Source organism: Taudactylus pleione, unplaced genomic scaffold, assembly GCF_031769625.1.
Source record: "Taudactylus pleione unplaced genomic scaffold, aTauple2 ptg001314l, whole genome shotgun sequence".
Classification (NCBI taxonomy): domain Eukaryota; kingdom Metazoa; phylum Chordata; class Amphibia; order Anura; family Myobatrachidae; genus Taudactylus; species Taudactylus pleione.
The window spans coordinates 3,330,381-3,354,071 of record NW_028285714.1 but is presented as its reverse complement, the minus strand read 5'-3'; the positions used below and the strand labels follow the sequence as shown (position 1 = coordinate 3,354,071).

General features: G+C 42.7%; 1 protein-coding gene across 2 annotated transcripts in view; it reads right to left on the bottom strand.

Moving 5' to 3' along the window:
- Positions 1-23,691, bottom strand: part of OGDHL (oxoglutarate dehydrogenase L) — a 129,032-nt gene that overhangs the window by 83,441 nt on the left and 21,900 nt on the right. For both annotated transcript variants that reach the window (XM_088463109.1, XM_088463108.1), the window contains exon 2: positions 22,810-23,038. In XM_088463109.1, the coding sequence (XP_088319235.1) occupies positions 22,810-23,016 (207 nt within the window). In that variant the 5' untranslated portion in view covers positions 23,017-23,038. The remainder of the gene's footprint in view (positions 1-22,809; positions 23,039-23,691) is intronic.

Below are 23,691 nucleotides of genomic sequence, written 5' to 3'. Positions count from 1 at the left end.
ACTGGCTGTCTCTCCAGTGACAACTCCCACAGTGCATACAAGGGAGGGATCGAGGAGCTGTTTGGCGCGGTGCGGTGTGGGAAAGCAGCACGACACGACACTGAGAGGCTAACTGCTGAATCATGCCAGGTCAGTCTCTTGTTATTGTTGGCCGGGTAGGTGTGTGTGTGATGTATTTGTATGTGTGTGTATGTGTGATGAATGTGTGTGACATTGAAGTCCCAGGGACGAAGGGGGGAGGGTGTTTGGGATGTGTGAGACATAGAGGGAAAGGGAGGGGGGGCTGTTTGGTGCCACCATGATTATATACAATAAAGCTATATCTACACAGACATTGCTGGTGTCAGTGTGGTCCAATTGGCAAGGTTGGTGCTGTGCAGCTGCATCGGGAAAGTCCCTGGAGGGAATATAGTAATATGAAATTCTAACAGCTCTGGCGTTTTGTTTTTTTTTGTATATAAACTCTATTACTATTCCATATTTTCCTATTTGTTTAATGCAAATATTAATTGGTAAAAATGACGGGGGAACGTGTATGCATGATGTGTGAGTGTAAGTATGTTTTGGGTGTATGTATACTCTATGTGTGACATTATATATATATATATATATATATATATTTATTGTGATAGGATCACTGGTAAAGTGGTCTGTGGCAGGTACATTTGTCCCAGATTCCTGTCTTATGTGTTCTAAACCCCCAGGGGAAAGTCTGCAGTGTAGCAGGCTTGAGTCTCGGCTTTTTGAAAAGCCGGTTTGGGACCTGGGGGTTGTGGGTGAGAGGAGAGGGAGGGCTCCACCCACGGCCACTCCAGGTTTTGGTTCTCGCAGCCTGGTAACAGGCTTGTTAGGGTTCCCACCTGAGAGTGGCCAATAGAAGCCTTGTGTGTTTAGGGCTGAGTGTCTCACCTGGGAGAGCAGGCAGGGAGTTTGCTCAGAGACACTTGAAAACCTAACTGTGAGTGTTGGCTGTGCCTTTGTTGCTGGTGAGGGCATTAGGCCCTGCCAGGTTCTGGTAGTGAGGGAACCACCTATGAATTTAGTGCCCCGACAGGGCTAGGATTTATGTTTATGTTTTCTTTATGTTATTTCTGACATTGTACAATAAAGACTGGCGCCGACCAGCTTGTACTCGCATCCAGACTGGTGTGCTGCTTCCCTGCTGCTGTGTGTGTGTGTGTAAGGAAGGAGACCTCTACCCAGGAGAGGGACCCCTAATCTGACTGTGTCACAATATATATATATAACATAGTATAGGGGTGCACTCACCTGACTTCAGCCGATTCATAAATAGATAACTTTATTTATCCATGATGGAATAAAGTTATCTATTTATGAATCGGCTGAAGTCTGGTGAGTGCACCCCTATACTATGTCATGCATTTTAGTCTGTGGTAAATTGCCCAGATTGAAAATTGATGCTGCACCCCAGCAACTATACTATAAGCGAATAGTGTGTGGATTGCTTTAATATATATATATACATATATATATATAATATAATATGGAAACCCCCCCGTAAAAATCCTGCGTTTGCCCCTGAATGGGAGCACCTCTACGTGAATGGGGATATCCCCATTTACCTTTCCAACTTACCAGACATATTTGGTCAGGTAAAAGGGTAGTAGAAAGAGTAAAGGTTACATAACTTAACATTTTGTAATTGAAAATAAGAAAAAAAATTAGTCCTACAGGCTGTCTACTGTACCCGTGTTCTGTATCCAACAGAAGGAAATGAAGAATGTTTTGAACTGGTACACCTGGGTTCCATGGTGAGCTGTACTGTGGTACCACTGTTACTGTGTCCATTATGTGGAATAGGATGTTTAAGGATCAGTATATTATGTCCCATCATGAAAAACTGAGGGGCACACTAGTGTTAAAAATAGTGTTACCAAAGACTGGACTATGAAAATAAACACGTCCTTACATCATCACATTTTTCTCTATTTTACTTTCTGCACAGCCATTGTTCACTTATGTTTATTCATGTTCATACAAACCCTCTGTGCTCATCTCACTCATTCTTTAATGACATGTATCTGTCCCCCTCTGCCTTCTCCTTACATTGCACTTCCTCTCCTCAGCACTTCTCCAATGATCAAACTCATTTTCTGTTATCCCACATGTTCACTTATTTCACTAATGAGTTATTCCCTCCCCCCCCTCCAACCTCTTCCCAAGAAAACAACGCTCTGCCCCTCACTCTAATCAGATACTGTTTTTAATTTTCCCAACAGCTATAAAAGCATGACCTCTAAACATTTAGGCATATGTAATTTCCCTGGGGAAATAGGTCTATGTACACAGAAAACATTGACTTTTTCATTTCCTTATTCGTTTTGGTCAATTTGTTTCTATAATTAGTCAACGCAGAGTTTTTGGGGGGAATTCAATTGTAAGTAAAGGTCGCCCGATGGGTGATATTCAATTGTTTTGTCAATGGGCGCGAGTTCTGCGGGCGTCCATTTCATATCGCGCATGACACACCCAAATGCACCAGGTTTAGATGCGTATAGCGACTAAACCCATGCCAAGTAATAGGTGCGATGCCCGAACGGCAATTTGGGCTCTAAAATGTCTGACTTTTCACAGACATCTGCTCGTCAGCTCAGGAGTGTGCAAACAGAAATAATGGGTGCCCGTCGCACTCACGCCCATTAGCATACACAACTGACGAACTCCTGGTCACTTTAGATAGGAGATCGGGTGCCCAAAAACAACGGAATTCTCCTGAGATCTTTGTTAAAAGCAGTTTTCCACTAAGCAATAAAACTCCATCTGTATACTTTTTCTTCATCAAGGGCTCTGATAAAGGAGGCAAGGGTTAAATGTAATATAGAAAATACACTACTATAGGGCCAGTGTGTAGGCAAGGCAACTGTGACACTAGCCCGAGTGCTCAACGCAAGAGGGTGCCCTACAATCTAAATGTGGTGTGAGTGCCTGAGCAGACCAATGGTGAGAGTTTATGGCTGAACTTTGGATGGTGCAATGCACTGGGAAATCTGTGGCAGGTCTCCCACAAGTCACTTGCCATAGAATTTATGTACTGTTCCTTTACTCCAGTACACTTTGAATTTTTTTTTTTGCCCTCTACTGTAGTTCACCTTTCCTAAGGGAACTTTGATACATCTGCCCACCCAATCCCAGATTACCTGCTGATTGTCTATCATTATCAGTTTTTGTAATTCGACCATTGTAAATATACTACCATCACCTGTATTGATGTACTACATAATATAATCACAACTGGATAGGTCAATGCCTGCTACATAATATAATCACAACTGGATAGGTCAATGCCTGCTATATAATATAATCACAACTGGATAGGTCAATGTCTCCAACCAAGGTCTTCTATTCCTGCCAACTTCCAAATAGAGGACATCCAGACAAGCAGGTGAAGAATGATAACTGTGTGCTCAAACCCTGGTCACCTTACAAATCTTTTCCCTCTTATATCCCAAAAGTAGAGATGCTCAAACTGACCACATATCTATTCTCAAATGGTTTCGATGAATTGGTTCTAAAATATGAAAGATTGGCAAAATTTCTCAAATTTTTGACAGATTACAAAAAATTAAATGTCAAGCTAAATTTGAGAAAGACAAATCGATTTGACTCTTCACAAGCGATCAAGTCACTTTACACTTAATTGTGAACAGCAAACTTCTAACACAGTCGTATGAACAAAATATGTGGCTGTGAGCATTTGATGGTGGCACACCAGAATGGACCTATACCTACATAAATAACTGAAAGGAGCTAGGAACTAAGGAAGCTCAGGATTCCTGGTCATTATACAACTCCTTTTCTTCTGTTCTTCTGATAGGTGCATCATGTGAAGAATTGAGAAAAATAGCAACTTAAGCAAAACTCGAGGTGCAACTAAGAAAGCAATGTGGGAGTAAATGCAATACCTTACCTAGGGATTTTTGGTGATGGAAAATCTCTCTTAAAGAAAAAAAGCTACAACTCAACTCAACTGGTTGAGTTTTTGTTCACCAACAAACAATGGGTAAATATTATATACTGCACTATGGTAATTTTTCCATTCTGGCTTATTCTTCAGTTTGAAAATTGTAGAGGAAGAATCATTTCTGTCCTAAGTGAATAGCAAGATCTTACTGTGTAAAAGAGAGTATGTCATAAATTAACATATTTTGCTCATATCTGATTGTATTTTGGATGTTTTAGTAAAATCCTACTGGTACAGATGTGTCCACATACGCTGCGCCAAGTCTCGTGCAACTTTTTACCTTCAAATTCGTCTTTTTCTAAAAGTTATGCGAATAGGTAGCACAAGCAGCTTCTGCTGGCTAAAATTATCTGCATGTGAAATGCTCCATTACAGTGTCAGTGGCTGTGACACTAATGTAGCAATACGCATGCAAATATAACCGCAGTCGCACACAGAATATAGGCATGCCGCATATCATTTTTATCAACAGGAGCTGCTTGTGCATCCAATCGGTCCTACAGCGTCATGCCCCGGCATGGCTTAACTAGAAGGGCCGTTTGGGATCCAGTCAGGATTCCGGCGGACAGAATGCCGGACATCAGTATACCGACGCCGGAATCCTGACACCCATCAGAATGCTGATGCCGGCATCACACAGTGATCAAGATACTGACATCGGCATCTTGTAGGTAAGTATTAGGGTTACGGTTGGTTACAGGATGCCGGCAGTCAGAGTCCCGATGCCGGCATCCTGACAGGGTAAGGATACTGACACCTGTTGGTAAGTATCCGAAACCTACCCCTTACTCCCCGCAGCCTAAACCTAACCCTAACCCTCTCCTTAGTGCCTATGCCTAATCCTCCCCCGAATCCCAAGTGGTGTTGGGATTCCGGTGCCGACATTCTAAGTGCCGGCATCCTGACTGCCAGGATCTCAACTGTATCCCCTTTAAACAGTGTTAAAAAAATACATAAATGTAAAAGTATTGTAAATGGCAAACTACAAGTTCAGATCAGGGCCTAGTGACAATTGTTAGGTAAGCATGTTCCTTTATGGCCATCAAAATGGTTAAATTCAATCAAATTTCACACCAGTTTGAAATTCATAACTCACTCCTTAAGAGTCATTATGAAAGTACAAGTCACTGAAGGAAAAACAACCCTCTATATTAGGACTGAAATGCACATACAACTTAGAAGGTTTTATTATATTTTTTAAAAACAAAAAGATCCTCCAATAAGTGAATAAGAGGTAAAATATCATAAAACAACCAATAATATTATTGTCACTTTATTTAATGATGATGATCAATTATCACAGCAACTATCTGCTGACACAGGAATCCCCATGACAAATATAGGCTTCATTTGCTTTGTTATCATAGGAAGGCAACATGGATGAATCTCTTGGGAGTATTGATTGGTTTCATGGACTGGATGTACGAGCCACAGCAATCCTCCAAATGCCTCATTTACATATCAGTTTAAATAATTTTTATCTCTCTTCGGCTTTATATAATCAGGTTGGCATGTAGTTATAGTATGAACTCTGACCCCCACCACTTGTGTCAGTGCTGTGTCGGCACATCTACAGACTCCAAACACTTTTTTTCCTCATGACTTTTTTATGTCTATTACAAGTGGTACTGTATGTCGCTTTTTTTTTGCCCATATGGCACTGCTACGTTTTCTATTCTTATTATTGTTATTATTGCTGTTCTACTGTATCTTAAAACCCAACTGTGACCTGGATGACGTCTGCCAGGCGATCAGATATTTTTGATCCACTGACCAGTATAGAGGGTGTTTACTAGTCTTTGAGTACCCTGAGTGGGCTTACTACATCACTCTTAGTGATTCCCTCTTACCATCAGTATTCACCTGTTACTGACTCCACCCTCAACAGTGGGCGCGTTAATAGCTACCAGCACATGGAACCGCTTCTCCCAGGCTCCTGCACCAGCACCTGGAACCGCTTACTTCTGGATATCTGTGGACACACTGCTGCAACACTTCCTGGGCATATGTAGTCGGGAAACAGGCAGACCTAATCCCGACAGCCAGCTTCCCTACTGCGTAATCCCGGCGAGGTTTAAATGACAGGCGTCTAAATCTAGACGCCTGTCATTTTACCAATGCCGGGAGACCGACGGCTGGCATCCCGATTGTAGGGACGCCGGGCACCGAGCACGGATAGCCACAAGGGGGGGGTAAGGTTTAGGGTTCCCAGGGGGACATGGGATTAGGCACCCCCCCCAGAGGTTAGGTTTAGGCTAGGGGAAGGGGAGGTTAGGGTTATGCACCCCCCCGGGGGACTTAGGTTTAGGCACTTAGAGCGGGGGATTAGGGTTAGGCACTGGGGGGGGAAGGTTAGGGTTAGGCACCCCTAAGGGAGGGTTAGGGGAGGGAATTAGGTTAGTCAATACTTACCTTAGGGACGATCGGGATTTTCACCCCTGTCGGGCAGCTAAATTATACCGATTCCTAGGCAAGGTACCCAGTATGTCCACAGATACTTGCTTTAAGTGTTCAACTATGGGCTGGGACATGGGGTAAACGCGAACAATGGAGCGCCCAAGCCACCTACACACATCATAGAACTTACAGTTGGTCTGGGTGTCAAATGACATTCCAGGCCAGAACAAGCTCTGTGTCAGGCTCTTGAGTATAAGGTCCATCTCCAGATGACTGTACAAAGGGGTTTCACAGGCAACACACACCAGTTGCACATGGAAGTTACCTGGAGACACCAGCTGGATATATTCCCTGTCTAGTCTATCCCATTCTACCTTCCTAGATACCTTATACATTAACCCATCCCAGAAACGTCACTGCTAACTTGGCACCTCTACCCTTACTGAAAAGGGTCAGACAGCTGAGCTTCCTTTAACTCTTCCTGTCGCACTCACTTCCTTCTACGTTGGAACACACTACAGGGGGTCTATGATGGGATTGCTAGGGTCAGTCTGATTAGGGTCAGTCATAGGGAGGTCAGTGTAGTCACTCACTGCAGGAGTTGGCAAACCACTAGGGACAGGAGCATCACTGGACACCCCACAGGACCCATTGTGCTGAAACCAACTTCCTCTGCATTGCTATGTGATGTAGACATACAAGAGGCAATAGGCATGCTAGGCAGATGTGCGGATATAGCTGCTTTGGTCTTTTCCCCTGGGCTGGTTGATGCCTTGGTTGGTTGTGCTGGTGCCCCGGGCCGCTCTGGTAGGGCCATAGGGAGTCCGGGACTTACCTGTCCGGGCACTCTGGTGGGGTCCGACTTGCGGGGGTGCAGGTTGCTGGCAGGTCCCTGAGAAGCAGCGCTGGGTGTCTGGCATGTTGGAGCTACTGTGGCTGGGAGTCTGTGTAAGCACTGCTGGGCATCGCCATCTTGGATTTGGCCACAAGTCAAACAAGAAAGTTTGGCTCCAGCACTCAAATTTGGGGCATGAGTCTGGGGTGCAAGGGGCGTGGGACAGTTTATCCTCAGATGTCTGATTCTCCCACAGCTGGAGCACAGAGCACATCTTGACCAGTCTGGGCTTTGGTGATCTCAGATTACTTGCAGTGATAGGACGAAGCAGTTGCTGGCAAAAGCACACGGGTTGGAAGAGGTTTGTTTTGGTAGGTGATGAGCAGATGCGAGTTGTCCCCTGTTTATACAGTCCTTTGGGGTTAGATGCTGATTGGGCTGTTTTGCCCGAATCGCCTCATATTTGTCATCTAGCTGGGGCCCCATCTTCTCCAAGTCTACCACCCACTATTTCACCTCTGGGGCATACCTGCGATAGAACTGTTCTTAGCACATCAGGTCAATCAGTGCAGCCAATGTGGTGGCACCAGATCTTCACCCACTTCATCACATGCACTGTGCCCGAGACCTCTAGTACTCATGTACCAATCAACCAACTCACAAAATATAAATTTATACATTTTACATTTCCAAAGGAACTAAACAGTTCTTACTTTCATGTAACTATCACCCAAATCAGTTTGTTCATAAAACACAGTCTGATTTACATATTCTTAGAGAACTGAAATGCGCAAAGTAGACAAAAGGTACACTCATCCAGGGATCATGGCTTCAGACCCACCTAGTTAGCCATGGTCCCATCTTAGACAGTCTACAAGTAAAGAAAAGTGACTGCACAAACCAATAGCTTCCGAGTGTCCACTCTGCATATTATTATTATTGTTTTATTCTACGCGGAGTCAAAAAAAATAATCAATATAAGATTTCCAAGGAAGTAATCTGGGTTTTTGTATCACTGTGATATAAAAATGCAGAATGTGTGCTACCCTCACTCACCCGACCATCTGCAGCTTCGCTAACAGGAAATAGAGGAAGGAGGGTTATATAGGGGGCATGTGATGAAGCTAGTGTTACGCACATTTGTACAACAATATTACAGAAGTTAAAATGTTCATTTGGTTTGGGCTGTGTAACTATTGGTTTGATAGAACACATACTGCAGTTGATTGCCATGTAGCATTTGTGGTGACAAGTAGTCTATGGGTGTTGAAGTGTGTGTAGTAGAATGCCAAATGTGTCAGAGTAGTAGTGTGCTGCTTTAGTGTTTGCAGTGCAAGGCTTGTGTGTAAAAAAGGGACATCGCACCTGTTGCTTCACAATGCGCTCAATACAGCAAGTGCTGCTTATTTCTGGGCCAAGCAACACTCTAGAGCAGTGGTTCCCTAGGGTGCCTCAGGGCACTTGCAGGGGTGCCACAGGTTAGTGGCAAAACCAGTGCTAATGGCTGCCAATGAAAAAATATGTGGACAATAAGAATCGCAGCCCTGTCAAGCACCACATAACTGAACCTAAGGGTGACATCAGCACAATTTACTTTATTTAATTTTTTGCTGAAACTCTCAACAAGAAACTTTTGGCCCAGGGGTGCCATTGAAAAAAATGCCGATACTCCTGGGCGCCGTGATTAGAAAAAGTTGGGGATCCACTGCTCTAGAGACACCCCTACAGCCCTGCCTATAAGAAATTAAACTTAAGAGTTAGTAATAAAAATCTTAATTGTTCTAATAGTCAATCTTGACCCTGAAGGTCATTGTGTAATTTTTCAAACCTAGAACTCACCATAAATACATGAAATGTTTGTGTAAAACACACAGCTTGCTTTAATGACACTTCCATACAATGTTACCAGTTATATTGTTGTAAGAGTCAGTGGCACAGACTGAAATGGTAGTACTGTACTTAAAACTCATGGGTGGGAAGGAACAGAAATCTGAAGACAGCATAAGGGAATAGTTACAAACTGCTGGGAATGCTAACAAGTTCAAAGTCCTTCAAAATGACTTTGCTGGGAAAAGCACATAAAAAAAACCATTAACTGAGCAACAACCTATAAAAGTGGTTTATGATAAGCAAGCTTTTACTCAATTACACTAATTGCTATACCTGATTCTGTGGCAAAGGAGACTATTTATGCTGTCCATTCAAAATAGAGGTGATTAACGAGACTTCAGGCAGATGGCATCCATGTACCCAAGGAATGCATCTCTGACCCCTGATTATCCAGTCCTCTGCCCTAAGCACAAAAAGACTAAAGTCTTCTGTAATTCAGTGGATGTCCAGTGTTAGATAACACTGCCCAATCTGACCTCAATCTCACATTTAGCAAATGGTCCTTCTCCAGGACTCCTTTTTTATAGCCTAAAGCCACTCCCATTCCCTGAATCAAGGAGTCACTAGTAGCCTTATCTTGTAACCAGAGCCGTAGAGGGCTACATTACTATCGAGGTGGTGTGGCCTGATCGTGAAGTGCAGCAACACCCCTGAAAAAAGAAAACCCTATTTGCAGCTCTGTAAAAAGTGGTGCTGTGCCCTGGGGAGGGGGCGCTGTGAGCTCCTCAGCCTGGCGCAATCCAGGGGGTAGGTGCAATCAGTGTGATCGTTACCCCCCACAGGCAGAGGAGATGAGACTGCTGCTGCTGCTCAGTGGCAGCAGTGATCAGTCTCCCACTGCAGCCTAGAACATAGCAGTATGTGCTGGGCTGCTGACAGGTAAGTGGGTAGGGGCGGCATCGGTCCCGGGCCCCCTAAGGGGCCCTTCTACAAGCCTGGTCCCACATAATTAGTACTCACCCCCCCTCTTGGCACCCATGCTTGCAACAGCCCACAGCGCTGGAGGCCTCAGTTCATCCAGTCCGCTTCAACAGAGTTGAAAAGAAGTTCTCGGATGGAAAGGACAGGAGAAGAGGCTTAGTTCTCAAGAGCTGTGAGCTCGAAGTAGGGATGGATAATCGGCTTCCGATGTTTCACAACCATCAATATTTTCCTTTCGATGGTAGTGATTTCAACACTCTTTCCGATGGTAGCCACCATTGAATGGTGTGGAAGCGATGGCCATCTGATGTTAAAATACAGATGAATTCCACTGTTTAACATTGGAAATGGTCACGGGGTGCTACTGCACAGGCAGTTTTTGTGCATGCGCTAATCATATGAATGTTTTTTCCATCAAATTCTTTTGAATTACCATTGCATCGGAAGTTTAAATGACATAATCCCAGCAATCACTTGAAGGTAGTCTTCCAATGTCCATGACTAGCTCAAAGTTCCTAACAACTTTAGGTAATGGAAAGGGTCCTGGTGGAGGGACCACCCCATTTTTCAGATCAAAAAGTGATGTGACTGCCCAAAACTGAACTTTCCTTTTAATTATATAGACAGTTAGAATATGGACAAATCATATTGCTTAGAACTCAATGGCAGAAATAAACATTATGGGTCTGACACAGAGTTATTAGCAAAATGAGTGAAAATGACTTAAAGAAAACTAAACGAGGCACTCAAAAGCTGCATTCTCATACATACACTGTACTAAGCTATCTTCATATGTTTCCAGATCTGCATGGGCAGCAAAGGCGCCTGATTTGCGTGTATTTGAACCTGTCCTATAGAAGATGTGAAATATATGCACAAAAGTTTTTCTGAATAAGACGCAATTGCATGAAGGCGGCCTTACAGAACTCTGTATATGTGAGCACACCTCATCAACCGCTGTTCTGGTTCTCTAGTCATGATGTATACCACTTTGCACTATTAGGCAGACATAGGGCCCGATTCAGACACTATTGCTGCCGCAGCTACGGTACTCGCACCTGAGGACTTGCAAAGATATGCTAATAGTACAGCAACCGGTACTAAGACGCCCACCTGAGCCATCGTAGCTGTCCAGAACTGTGTACACATATACCGCATCGGATGCAGATCATGCAAACATCCACTTCCTGAGTGAGTCTATGGTCACTCAGAATGACTGACGTAACTGAGACGCAGGAACCATGCACGCTGAATTACAGACACATTTGGAAACATGCTCTGAAAACGGGTGGAAAAGGCCTCCACTTCAGCCATCACTCTCCGATACCTCCCATAAAACTTTGCTTCCTGTCAATTACTTGCGAATGAATCCTCAGTGCAACTGTAATCGCAATTCTATCACCGCACGTGCGCATTACAGCTGGGAAGCATGCACAAACCACCAATAATAGCTCAATTGCGTGAATCAGGACCATCATGCAAAATACATCATACCAAATGGCATAACACTCACTCTGCATCAGTATCCGTGATCTGGGAGGCCAACTAAGTCATCAAACTTTCTCATCTATTCTCATAGTATAAAATTAAAACGTCACAGTAATGGGGAAAAATATAAAAAGAATATTGTGTAAAATGTTGTTATTACAAGCAAAATGGCCATTATTTGCAAGCTTACATTCATCATTGCGGTAATATGGGAAAAGGTAACATAAAAATTAAGTTGGCAACTGTCTCAGATTTCTGGGTAAGACACATCGGCATGTTCTATGGATCGCACTTGTTTTGAACATAATGGGTGCGATTCTAAGTCAGATGCAGGCGCGTCTTTTGCCGCAGTCACCTCTGCATCTTCATGCTAATGCCGCATCTGATTTTCAAACAACTGAGACGCCCACTTGCAGCGTCTTAGGACAGTGAATATCCGGCACTGTGCGTATTTAGACCCACCATCAGAACTTTCACCAGCTCTATGGCAGGTGCAATTTCTCCTTCCGATTAGGCCCAATGTCTTTATTTTGTACATCAGTTATTTATCTATGCATTCAAAACCATCAGGGCTGAAATATTTCACTATACTTATTTTATACATATCAGATTCAGTGGAGGTTAAACTACAGACAGTTATGGTGGTAACAGGTATGGAGAAGCAAAGAAAAAAATGGTAAAAAGTTGGCAGTCTGAAATATACAGTATTATAATGTTTAAGAACAAAAATAGCAGCCGTAAGTGATAACGGTTTACTTTTAAACAGCATTGTAGGTACATATAATATTATTATTATTAACCTTTATATATCACCCAACATATTACATAGAATGTAAACTCTGTCGCTGCCCCAACAGAACTTACAGTTTCATTTCTCTGCCACATAAACATATGCACACAATGGTAAACTTTACCAGAAGCAGGTGTGAGAGAATTTGAGCATCTGGGAAGAAAACCATTTAAAAATGTGTAAAACATACAAATTCTACACACATATGGCCCGATTCATGTTTGTACGCAAATGCAATTGCAAAAAGTTCCCAGGTTGGAACGAAACTAGAGGACTTACCTGCTTTGCCACCACGTGGACTTGGTACCATTTGGGGTATATACCCATATTGGAACATTTGCTGCTGAGGCAGTCTCCCCGTCTTCTTGTATAACGGGGATATCAGCTGCCCTGTAGAGACCATTGAGACAGGGGTCAGCTGCTGGACACGTACAGGCCTACGTGTGGATTAAGTGCTCCGGGAGCTGCCGCCAGGCAGCGGTCTGTGAGGCCTAACAGAAACGGTCGGACGCGATTGAGTTACATTGCCAGACGGCAGGTGAGAGCAAAGCCGCAGCTTCAGTGTTGAGCAAAAACATTTACAAACTCCATATATTTGTGGACTTTTGTAGGGAGATCCGTGCAACATGGCATGCGAATACGGCTCCCTTTGAATCACCATCTTTAAGCATCCGGACATTCATTCTGTGACACTTATCAGGGATCGAGCACCCCATATAATTGGAGAATTTAATATTATAACGGAAGATCATTATGTCATTCATTGAAAGCAACCATTTATCCTATCCACACATTACATCTTTTATCTTCAGTGGAATGACAGGTGAAAAGTGAGAGACCAGGTGAAAATTAACATCTAATTGATACAAGGACAATATCTTTATAAAGCTACAAAAAGGAATTCAGCTATTAAGTGATTTTATTTTTTACAATCATGTTTATATAGCTTTTTAGGATTAACATAATTGTATGTATAGAAATATATACCATGGTTTTATGAATACAACCGGTTGTATCTATTTTTAGATTGTATTGAATGTGAATTTATATAATCTTTTATGTGTTAGAAAATAAAACATTTGCTGTGTACTATACAAGTATTCTTTATTTCACAGACTTCATGATACTTATAGCGCAAATTATCCTAAATTAACATTGGCCCTCATTCAGAGCCGCACGCTATTTGCGGTCGTTCGTTTAAAATCAAGGGGTGGCTATTTAAATGATCCGTACGCACATTGCAGTGTGTTCACACCTCTAAGTCTGAACGAACGAGCAAAACATACGCTCGTTTATTTGTTAAAAACGCCCCCTGGCCGCACGCATCCTACGTCATGTCCGCTATTTATTAGATTAATCGAGTACATCGACCAGCGTATGAACTGCTCGCTATTCTTGTGGTTGGTGTTTGCTACCACAAATTTGCGTGCAGTTCTGGCTATAAAATAACCCAGTGACGTGGTCAATGACGCTGCTGTTTTAAATATACACACCCATAAAACGCCCGTTTTGACCTTTAAGCACGCCTGCGTTCGGATCTCCACTCCCCATTTTCAAGCACCTTCCCCTGTTACCACCCACATACGCCTCATTCTGTCACTCAAAATAGCAGGCACTCGCTATATAGCGTACAAAGGATTTTCGGCCGCACTGACTGGTTCGCGCATGCGTACTAAAAAGCGTACGCATGCGCAGATGTGCAAACATCGCTCGGAACGAGCGTACTGTTGTTAACGAGCGGCTCTGAATGAGGGCCATTGTTCTGTGTTAATACATGCTGACCATTTAGGTCAGGGTGTAAGAATACATTTTTCTGTATGTTCACAAGCATATAGAGGGGTGTTTTTGCTGCTGGTCATTATTAACATCTACAGTGTGTATTATATAACCAATACAAAATTAGTACTTGAACATACTCCTTTTTTTCTGTTATATAAAAATATCCAATATATAATCATGCTAAACTGCCCATCTATGATATGCGCAGTGAGAGCAGGTGTTGTGGTACAGTGGGTGCGAGAGAGAAAAGAGGATGAAAGAGAGAAAAGAGGGTGTGGGAAAGAGGAAAAAAAAAGGAGAAAATACTGTGCGAGTGTGAAAAAGAAAAGAGGGAGAGAAAAAAAAGGGAAGTGAGAGCAAAGAGGGAGAGTGGGAGAAAAAAAGGATGACAAGAGCGAAAAAAAAGGAAGAGTGAGAAAAAAGTAGTAGAGTAAACAAAAAAGAAATAAAAAAAAAGGGGGAGACAAAAAAAAAGTAGGGGAGAGTGGAAAATAAGAGGATAGTGAGAAAAAAGAGTGGAAGAGAAAAAAAGAGGGACATAGAAAAAAGAAGGAAAAAGGGGGAGAGTGGGTTAGACAGATTCAAGGAAACAGGAAAGAAGGGAGAGAGGAAGGGAGAGAGGGAGGGGGAGAGAGAGAGCGAGAGAGGAAGAGAGAGAGAGAGAGATGGGTTGGACAAAGGGGATGAAGAGGGATATCATGACAGATTAAGAAAGGGGAGAGAGAAAGAAACAGTGGAAAGAGGGGGAGAGAGATAGGATGAGGGAGAGAGAGATAGGGTGAGGGCGATAGAGGAAAAATAAAGGCAGATATTGCCAACACAACAGCTCTAGAATCTGTGCAGTTCACATTTTTTGTGCCTTTTGCTTGCTCATGACCTAGCAACTGAAATGTATTCCGTCAGTTTCACAAGAAGCTTCTAAATCATAAATCAGAACATAAATGATGACTACTGTATGGATTTTTTTTAAATTGAATGAGTATAAAATGCCCCCCATGGGACTAATATTGCAGTACTTAAATTTATAGCCAAAATGTACTTATCATTACAATTACTTCAATGTATTCCCTCGCTGAGGGGATATATACAAAATTACAAGAGGGGGAGTCAGCATTCCAGGATTTGTAAAGTAATGCAAAAGACTTGCAACATTTCAGTTTAATGGCAAACCGTCATCAGGCCTGAAGTAGATGGACCAGTTTAAGGCAGGTATGTTTTCTACATGCTGGATGAAGGTCTCCACTGCAACTTCCGGTGACTCAAAACGAATCCCAAGCATCTTGCGCTTACTTTGTGAGAACAAAGAAGTCGCTGGGGACCAGGTCTGGACTGTACCAACCTCCTAGATGCATTCATGGACTTGTGGGCAGGTGCATTGTCATGATGGAGAAGGGCACCATGTGGGGGGTTCCTAGACATGGCCTCAAGGACTTGTGGCAGGCATTGGTTGGTGTACGAGTCCCCAATGCCGGTGTGCTGCAGCCTGAGTGGTACAGTAACTACATGACAAGTCTTGGCCACAAGAGCAGCCACTATCTGCTTGGCCACACTGCGCTCACATCAAAACTTCTGTGGTGGCGCACCTCCAACTGGGGTCCACTGGGCCGACTATTGATTTGTCTCGGGGACGAAACTGTAGATCTAAGATTTTTCGCCACTGATGATCTCCCAAGTCAGTCCTAAGTCAGTCCAGCCGCCTCCTGCTCTCGAGTCAGCAAATTGGACACCCAGCATGCAGAAACCTTGCTAAGGCCAAGCTTTTTGTAGAGAAGTGAGCAGATGGATCCAGATGAGATGCATACAGATGTGTCCACAGACATCTAGCCTCCTTGCATGTTAAACAGTCCCCCTTGCATCTCACCATGGGCACCTGCTCCTTTTCATTCCTGCCCCCTGCATCTTACCAGGGTCACCACAACCCCCATTGCCCAGCCACTGAGATGTGCTGGGAAGGGAAGGAGGATCATGCATGAGAGATTTGTATTGCAGCTACCATAAGCATTTTCAGCAGCATGTCAACTGGGCTAGGGCACCTGTGCATATTCCTGCAGCTTCCATGCGCTCCCCTCCCCAGCTGCCCAACATGGCGATGATAATGTCCTCTTTGCACAATGTTCCCTGTATTTCCTGGGCTTCCTGATGAACTTCCTTGCCATGGTGCCCCTGTCCAAGAATAGTGCCGACTTTCATGGGAGGTGCCTCCAGTTCACCAAGGGCATGAGTCTGAGTGGGAACATCATGCTAAAAAAGGAAGCACTTCACAGTGGAGGAGTGGTGGTTGGAGTCCACCTGCAGGTTCAGCGTAGGGATGGACATCTGAATCCAATGGTTACTAACCATCGATGTTTTTGTTCCGATGGTAGTGTTTTTACCATTTGGTGGTGGCAGTCCAATGTTTGCCAGCATCAAAAGGAAATCATTTGATGGTGTTCTGAAGGTTGTTTGTTTTCATTACATTTCTGATAGCTATGCCTTCCCTGGCTCCTTCCTGGCTATTGTGTCTGCATCAGGGCATCTTCATGGGTTCGTTGAAGGCTCTCTCTGCTCATTCCCTGACACCCTCTACTCTCTAGGTGGCTATTAAGCAACAGGGCACATTGCTAACTCGGATTGGCTCAGTTTCAGCACCTTGGCCATGTCCTATGTAGCAGTTTGGTGTAAGATTTTTTTTCTGTTAACTTGCTTCACTAAAATCTTGACTCCCTTTTGTCACAGATGAATGATTCATACACCTAAACCTACCTCGCCCAATCCTGTATAGAATAGTTAAAACCCCATCAAAATCCGTCCAGTGGTTCAAAGACTAGTCACAAAGAACATGCAGACCCCTAAAATGCTTGACATACAGATGTGTCCACATACATCTAGCCTCCGTGCATGTTAAACAGCTCTTCTAGTCGCGCCATGCCGTGCCTCGGTAACGCCGAACAACTTTTGGTGCGACTGTTTACCTTCAAATGTGTCTTATTCGCACAGTGATGCGAACAGAAAGCAGAAGTTTCTGCTGATTAAAATGATAAGCGGAATGCCTATGTTCTGTGTTTGACTGTGGGTGTATCTGCATGTGAAACACTACAGACTGACACTGTTATGTAGCATTTTCCATGCAGATACACCAGCAGTTGCACACAGAACATAGGCATGCCACATATCATTTTAATCAGCAGAAGCTGCTTGTGCATTCTATCCACATCGATATGTGAATAAGATGCATTTAAAAGGTACAAAGTAGCACCAAAAGATGCTCGGCACTACCGAGTCGCACAGAGCTCACGCGTTATGTGTAATGCGAATTGTAGCGCACGGAGAATAGATTTATGTGGACACATCTGTACTAGCAATTATTTACACTGGTCTGTTCATTAAGGTGTAAAATGCCTCCAGTCACCAAGGAGTTAAACAATCTGCTCATGGCGGAAGGATCAAGTTGTAGAAGGAGCAAATAGTCCAGACAAATGGAGGAGCTTACTGAGCTGCAAAGATTGATTACTGGATTGAATCATGTCTCCAAATAGAATTAATATGCCCCAGACAAAGGATCACTGGAATGAGACTGTATAAAGTCACATTGAGCAGCTCACAATACTGCAGTATCATTCAGACAGAAATACATCACTGTCATAAATAGATTTAATGGAATATTTTGCCATTAGGCCTGAAATACTTTAAAAACAGGCTTTCAGGAAAATACTGAAAATGCCGACACTGGAAATGCCTCCGGAATATATATTAAAAAAAGAGAGAGAGAGAAAGAACACTGAACTGTAATCTCATTACGCAAAAGGTCAAAATATGTTTTCTGTGATGGATATTACTATTTAAATAAAAACAAAAAGCACAAGCCCATCAATAAACATAAATTCTTATCAATGCTATGTATATATCTATTTAATACCTGAATTAATATGTATTTATAGTACGTATAAATGTGTACAGCATTAGAGAAGTTCAAGGCAAGTTGGGTTCTGAAAGTAATTTAGTGGCCGGTTACCTTGTGCCTTTTGGAGCTTCATTAAAAACACAGAATTTGGCAGCAGATAAGAACCACAGACTCATCTTGTCTATACAATTTCTATTTATTTTTAATAACCACATACCCTAATTGGTCCTTAGATTTTGTTTTAATTTAGGACTGCCTCAAGCCTACCCAAAGCATTGTTTAAATACTCCTACCATAATTTAAACATGCTTGGGAAAGACATTAGGCTATAGAGGAAAACAAAATCACAAACCTATTGACACAATATTTACACATAGTCAATATCGCCTTAATATTACTTATAGAGTATTCTTTCTAGAGATGAGCAGTTTGGTTTTGCTGAAAACCGAACAAAGCCAAACTTTGGGAGTCCCGGCTTGAGTCTTCCAGCAAGTTGGATCTACAAAAAACAGATCTTGTGTGTTTTTGATTGCATGTAAGGCCCTCCCTTGTGATTTTAGGTGCCACAATTGGTCAAAATTGACTGGAAATTAATGTTATTGATGTTACTCTAGTCTTCATTCTAGCAGCCTGCACCTCTCACAACCCATGCAGTTCCTCTTTCTGCCTGGGGTGTTGCTCTCTGCTCTGGTGCTTCTAGCACACTCAGCTAATGCAACAAACAGCTGAGATATAGACTGAAATGTGGTAGAAGCACCAGAACACATAGCGACACCCCAGGCAGGAAAGAGGAACTACTGAACCGATATTCATGAAAACCATGTCATTTTGTAGTGGAAACTCCTAGAAATAACCTGCACTAGAGATGTGTCATCACTCGTCTTTGCTGCAGTCGCGCCAAACCGCCCCTCTCAGCGCGCCTGGTCCTGTGAGTCTCTGCTAGCGTTGGGCATCTTTTTGGCATCTTTTTTTATGAAAATGCATTTAATTCACTATGCAATGCAACTAGGACACATCAGGAGATTGTGCTGATTAATTGGATATGCAACACTTGTATATCTGTTTGTGACTCTGTTTACAGACTCATTTGCATACACATAAAGAAGTGTTGCACTTCAAATTAATCAGCACATCCTAGTCGCATTGCATTGCAGCGAGTTGCACAAGAACTGGCGGCTCGCTCACGTCGGGCATATCACGCTGCATGGCGCATGTAGGCTAGATGAGCAAGGACACCTCTGTATGTTTCATATCAATCCGTCAAGTTAAAGTTGAGCAACAACAAAATGTATTGACATCATCAAAGCAAGAGATAGCGGTGTCACCATAAGCACCAGGGTAGGTGTGGGGGAGGGAAAGGTGTTTTGGACCCACGCAGGGCGTTTCTAGAGAGAAGGGGGCCCGTGTGCAGTCTCCGACACAGGCCCCCTCCTCTCCGCCTGGCAGCCAGCAACGCACTGAGCTGTGTGCAGCCAGCGCCAGAGTTATAGACTCTGGGCACTAGTGTGTGCCCAGAGTCTATAGTGTATGCACAGGTAACCGGGAAAATGGCTGCGGCAGCCATTTTCCCTGTACTGCGCAAATGACGGGAAAATGGCCGCTGCGGCCATTTTCGAGTCGTTTTACAGTGCCGGACGCCCGCGCCGACCTGGGACTTCGGAGAGGTAAGTATTATTATGGGTGCAGGGTGTGCGGTGCAAGGCCCCCCTGGACCCAGGGGCCTGTGTTCCCCGCACACCCTGCACCCATTATAGATACGCCCCTGGACCCACGTTCACTTGAAAAGGATAGGCTACATAGCAGTCTGTGCACAGGGCACACAGTGACATTGGTGTGAGTGGTTGGTGAAGGAGCTGCTGCCGCCATTCTGTTTAGCGCTACTGGTCACTTGGGTCACTCAGGCGACAGAGCCCCTTGGATGCAAAGAAATACAACTACAACACCTCAAATAAGAAAAAAGTAAGAAGTGATTTTATCGTGGGCGAAACCACGGGCAACAGCTAGTGATACTATAGGAACAAAATCAGATCCAAAATATATGAATTTAGCAGTTTATATTAATTTTTAAAGAAATCCAAAACCGAACCAAAAAACACTTAAGGGTGTTTTTTTTTTCCAAAACCATAATATTGGTGAGGGGTTTTGCCAAAACCAAAACACGGGATCCTCGTACATCTCTATTTCTGATATTGAGGGACAGTCGTTTTACCTTTAAGACATGAACAACGGGTTCTAACAACCTAGGACTATCATTCTTGTCTTACCTCGTATTGTGGTTATAGGGTGTACAAAAATGATGAGCTTTGCTTTTAATGTGTTAACCTGTTTGTCATGTATACAAATAAGCCAATCTTCTCTGTTTGAGGTCATTATAAATACTGTATGTGTGAAATTAATTACTAGGAGACATTCCTCTCTAGAGTGAGCTGGTGTGTCCGTATTAATGTGAATCATGATTTGTAGCTAAGCAAATAAATGGATTTCATAACTGCTTTAAATATTTGGTAACATTTTATCTTCAACAAGGCTATTGAAAGCCCTGCCGTAATAGCCTCTACCGCCTCCTATTTTACCTATATTCTAACAAACTGTCTAATCCTCAAAATTTCCACCTTCCGGTTTTTGTTCTAATACTGTTCTCTCTCTTCCATCATATCCCCTCTGTGCCTTCTCTGCTTTTCCTGGTATCAGGATATCATTTATTATAGACCATGAAGCATTTTAGTATCTGTAATTTCTGTATTTCTGGAGGCATGGCAACAGTATTCTATGGCCCGCATTCAATTAGGGAGCGAAAAGTCCATGCTGGCCTTTTCGCTCCACATCGGAGGTTAGAGTGGGGATAAAGTATCGGGCGCGTGGCCGCTTTATCCCCATATTCAATTTAAAATGAGTGAAAATGGGAGCCGGCGAATTGGGATCTACGAAAAAAAACGGGAATTTTCGGGAAATTTGCCTGGGAACCCCCTAAAGATGTCCAGACATGGGGGATCACTATGGGTACCCTCGTTTTTCCCTGCAAAAGAAAGTCGGGTTTTTAAATAGCCGCGGCAGGTGGTTTTTTCCCAACATTGAAGAAGTGATGCAGAAGAGCACTTCGTTTTTTTAAGTGGTCCCATCAAATTTGGGGTACATGAAAATGGGTACTAGCATAATTTTAAGTCCCTAAAGTCATTTTTAAAAAATTCTGCAAAAATGCACCTGCCGCTAATAGCCTATTCTAGAAAACACCTGCCACATACTTACAGAATACCCCTGAACCTATTTCACTATTTTAAAACACTGTTTCCCCTTTTTTTTTTATTACCCCAAATTTTTCATTCATTTTTTTGGGGTGTCCCTATTTTTATTTTATTTTTTTTTTTATTTTTTTGACACAGTTTATTTTTAAGGGTCATTCCCAAGGGTGCTGGCTTTTTTTTTTTGCCTGCGATTTCAATTGTTCTTTGAAATTGAATACGGAGATAATTGAAACATGCGAAAATGACGTCATCGGCGATAAATTATCGCCAATTCCGACTTTTCGCAGTCTAATTGATTACCCCCTTATGTGTGCTCTCACCAATGACCTAGATAGTGGCATCACCACGTGTCTATTTCTGTACCAATATCTCTACCTATGCAATCTAGGGTCCAACTGACATTTTCCACTGTATTATTATTTTAAAGTGAATATTCATCCATAAATGATTAACCACATATCATTGCAATTCTCCACTAACCCTTTATCCTCCATCATTAACTCCCTCCCTTCATCAGTCTTCATTAACCCCTCATCCTCATAATACGATTCTCCAGATCACCCTTTCCCCTCAGTCATCTAAGCTGCTGCTCTAGAAGGACACTGACAAAACATCACATCCCCTCTGGAGAATGTCTCCTCTGAGTCCTGGTCCCACTATGGCTTGACTATAGTTTTATTGATTGATGCCACTATCAGCAAGTTTACTTTTGGTGCTCCAGAATATTGGGCCAGCAGCAAGACATCCTGAGGCAATGACGAGATAAGTTGCTAGTCAGAGCAGAGGGGCTTATAAAAGAGCGCTGAGCTCTGATGCTTAGTTTAATTCTTTTATATAAGCAACTATTAGCAAATGTTCTATCAAGATTGGTGGCACTATTATGTTTATTGCAAAGGAGGTTTCTTCAATTGTTCTTGATTGTGTCACAGAAGGGCAAGAAAGGTCCCCCATGGGGTATATCTCAACTTTGGACAAGGACTGGTTTGCCAGTACTTAATATATTGCACAAAACATTATATTAGTCACATTGAGCAATCTCTTGAAGGAAATTCTTAATAAAAATAGCTACAAAATATTCCATATCATTACTATATTGTTTCATTTATGGCATGATTTGTAATTCAAGTTTGTATTTATATATCTCCCAACATTCATTATAAAATAACTGAAGCAAATTGGGCCACAACCCTAGTTTGACAAAACCACATCCCAATGTGCTAATGCCGTGCCAGATTTACATAAGGTACATCCTTCCTATCTCCAGAAAATGTGATTGTTGCCAGATAATGATTCACGGCAACATACTACATCAACATTTAACTCAAAGCACTGCTGTCTTTATATATAATGTCTAACAACTAACAATATGTGGGCTGCACTTGTTGTCAGATGAGGTCTACTATAATACATCAAGGTTGGCTTCATTTTACAGCGGGAAACGTGAAGCTGTTACCATGGTGTCTTTAATTTAAAGCTTTGTTCTTCACAACAACACTGGACACTACAGAAGATGGGACAATGTATTTTCTTACGGTGATGTACAAGCTGCCGTGACAAATGTTTTATAGGCGCCTTGGAAAGGACAATGATGTGCAGTGAATTTACCTTGTGGACACTTTTTGGATTCTCCAGCCATGCATAATACATTTCCTCTACATAACTTGAATTGGTTCCACTTAAGAAAGGCTCTTTGGCTCCAGATGAATATACGCAGCATCTTGGCGATAATGTCCTGAGGATGGCTGTCTGCCTTACTAGCAAACCAATGCTACAAGGTTTTAATTGAACAGCAAGTGACCAGAGGTAGCTCATCTTCTTTCATTTAGAAGCTCACCTGCAGAACAAATGGAATTTAATTTGTATACTATAACAAGAGACTATATCAGAAATACAAATACTAGTGGAATAACTACATGAAAAACTAGCACATAATGTCACAATATCAGTTGACATTCAATTTAAAAAATAAAGCAGTGTGAAATAACTTGTGACCTTCATGTTAGGTCCCCATCAGTCAACATGGAATCTATCATCAGCCCTTAACTAATTTTAGTACATGCTAAAATTACTATAATTAATTTTCATTTCCAGAAAATCTCCACAAAACCTTTACTAACAGTGATCAAAGGTAAAATGTAACCCAAAGCAAGAAACCATTCACTTTTTCTCTGTTTAATGCAATTGTAAACAAAGAAAGCAAATAACTGACCAGTTGGTATTAGTGCAGAAATGCTACTAAAGAACATTCTCTTGAGGGGACACAGTCAATATACCAGCAATGGGGATGCCGGTGCTTAGAATACCGGAGCTGGAATCCCGACACCTGTCAGAATCTCGGCGCAAACATCCCAACCGCCGGCATCCCAAAGGTAAGTAGCGTAGTGAGGGTTAGGTTTAGGCACTAGGGGTGGAGGGTTAGGTTTAGGGTGCGGGGAGGGGAAGGTTAGGTTTAGGCACTAGGAGGGGAGGTTAGGTTTAGGCAGTGGG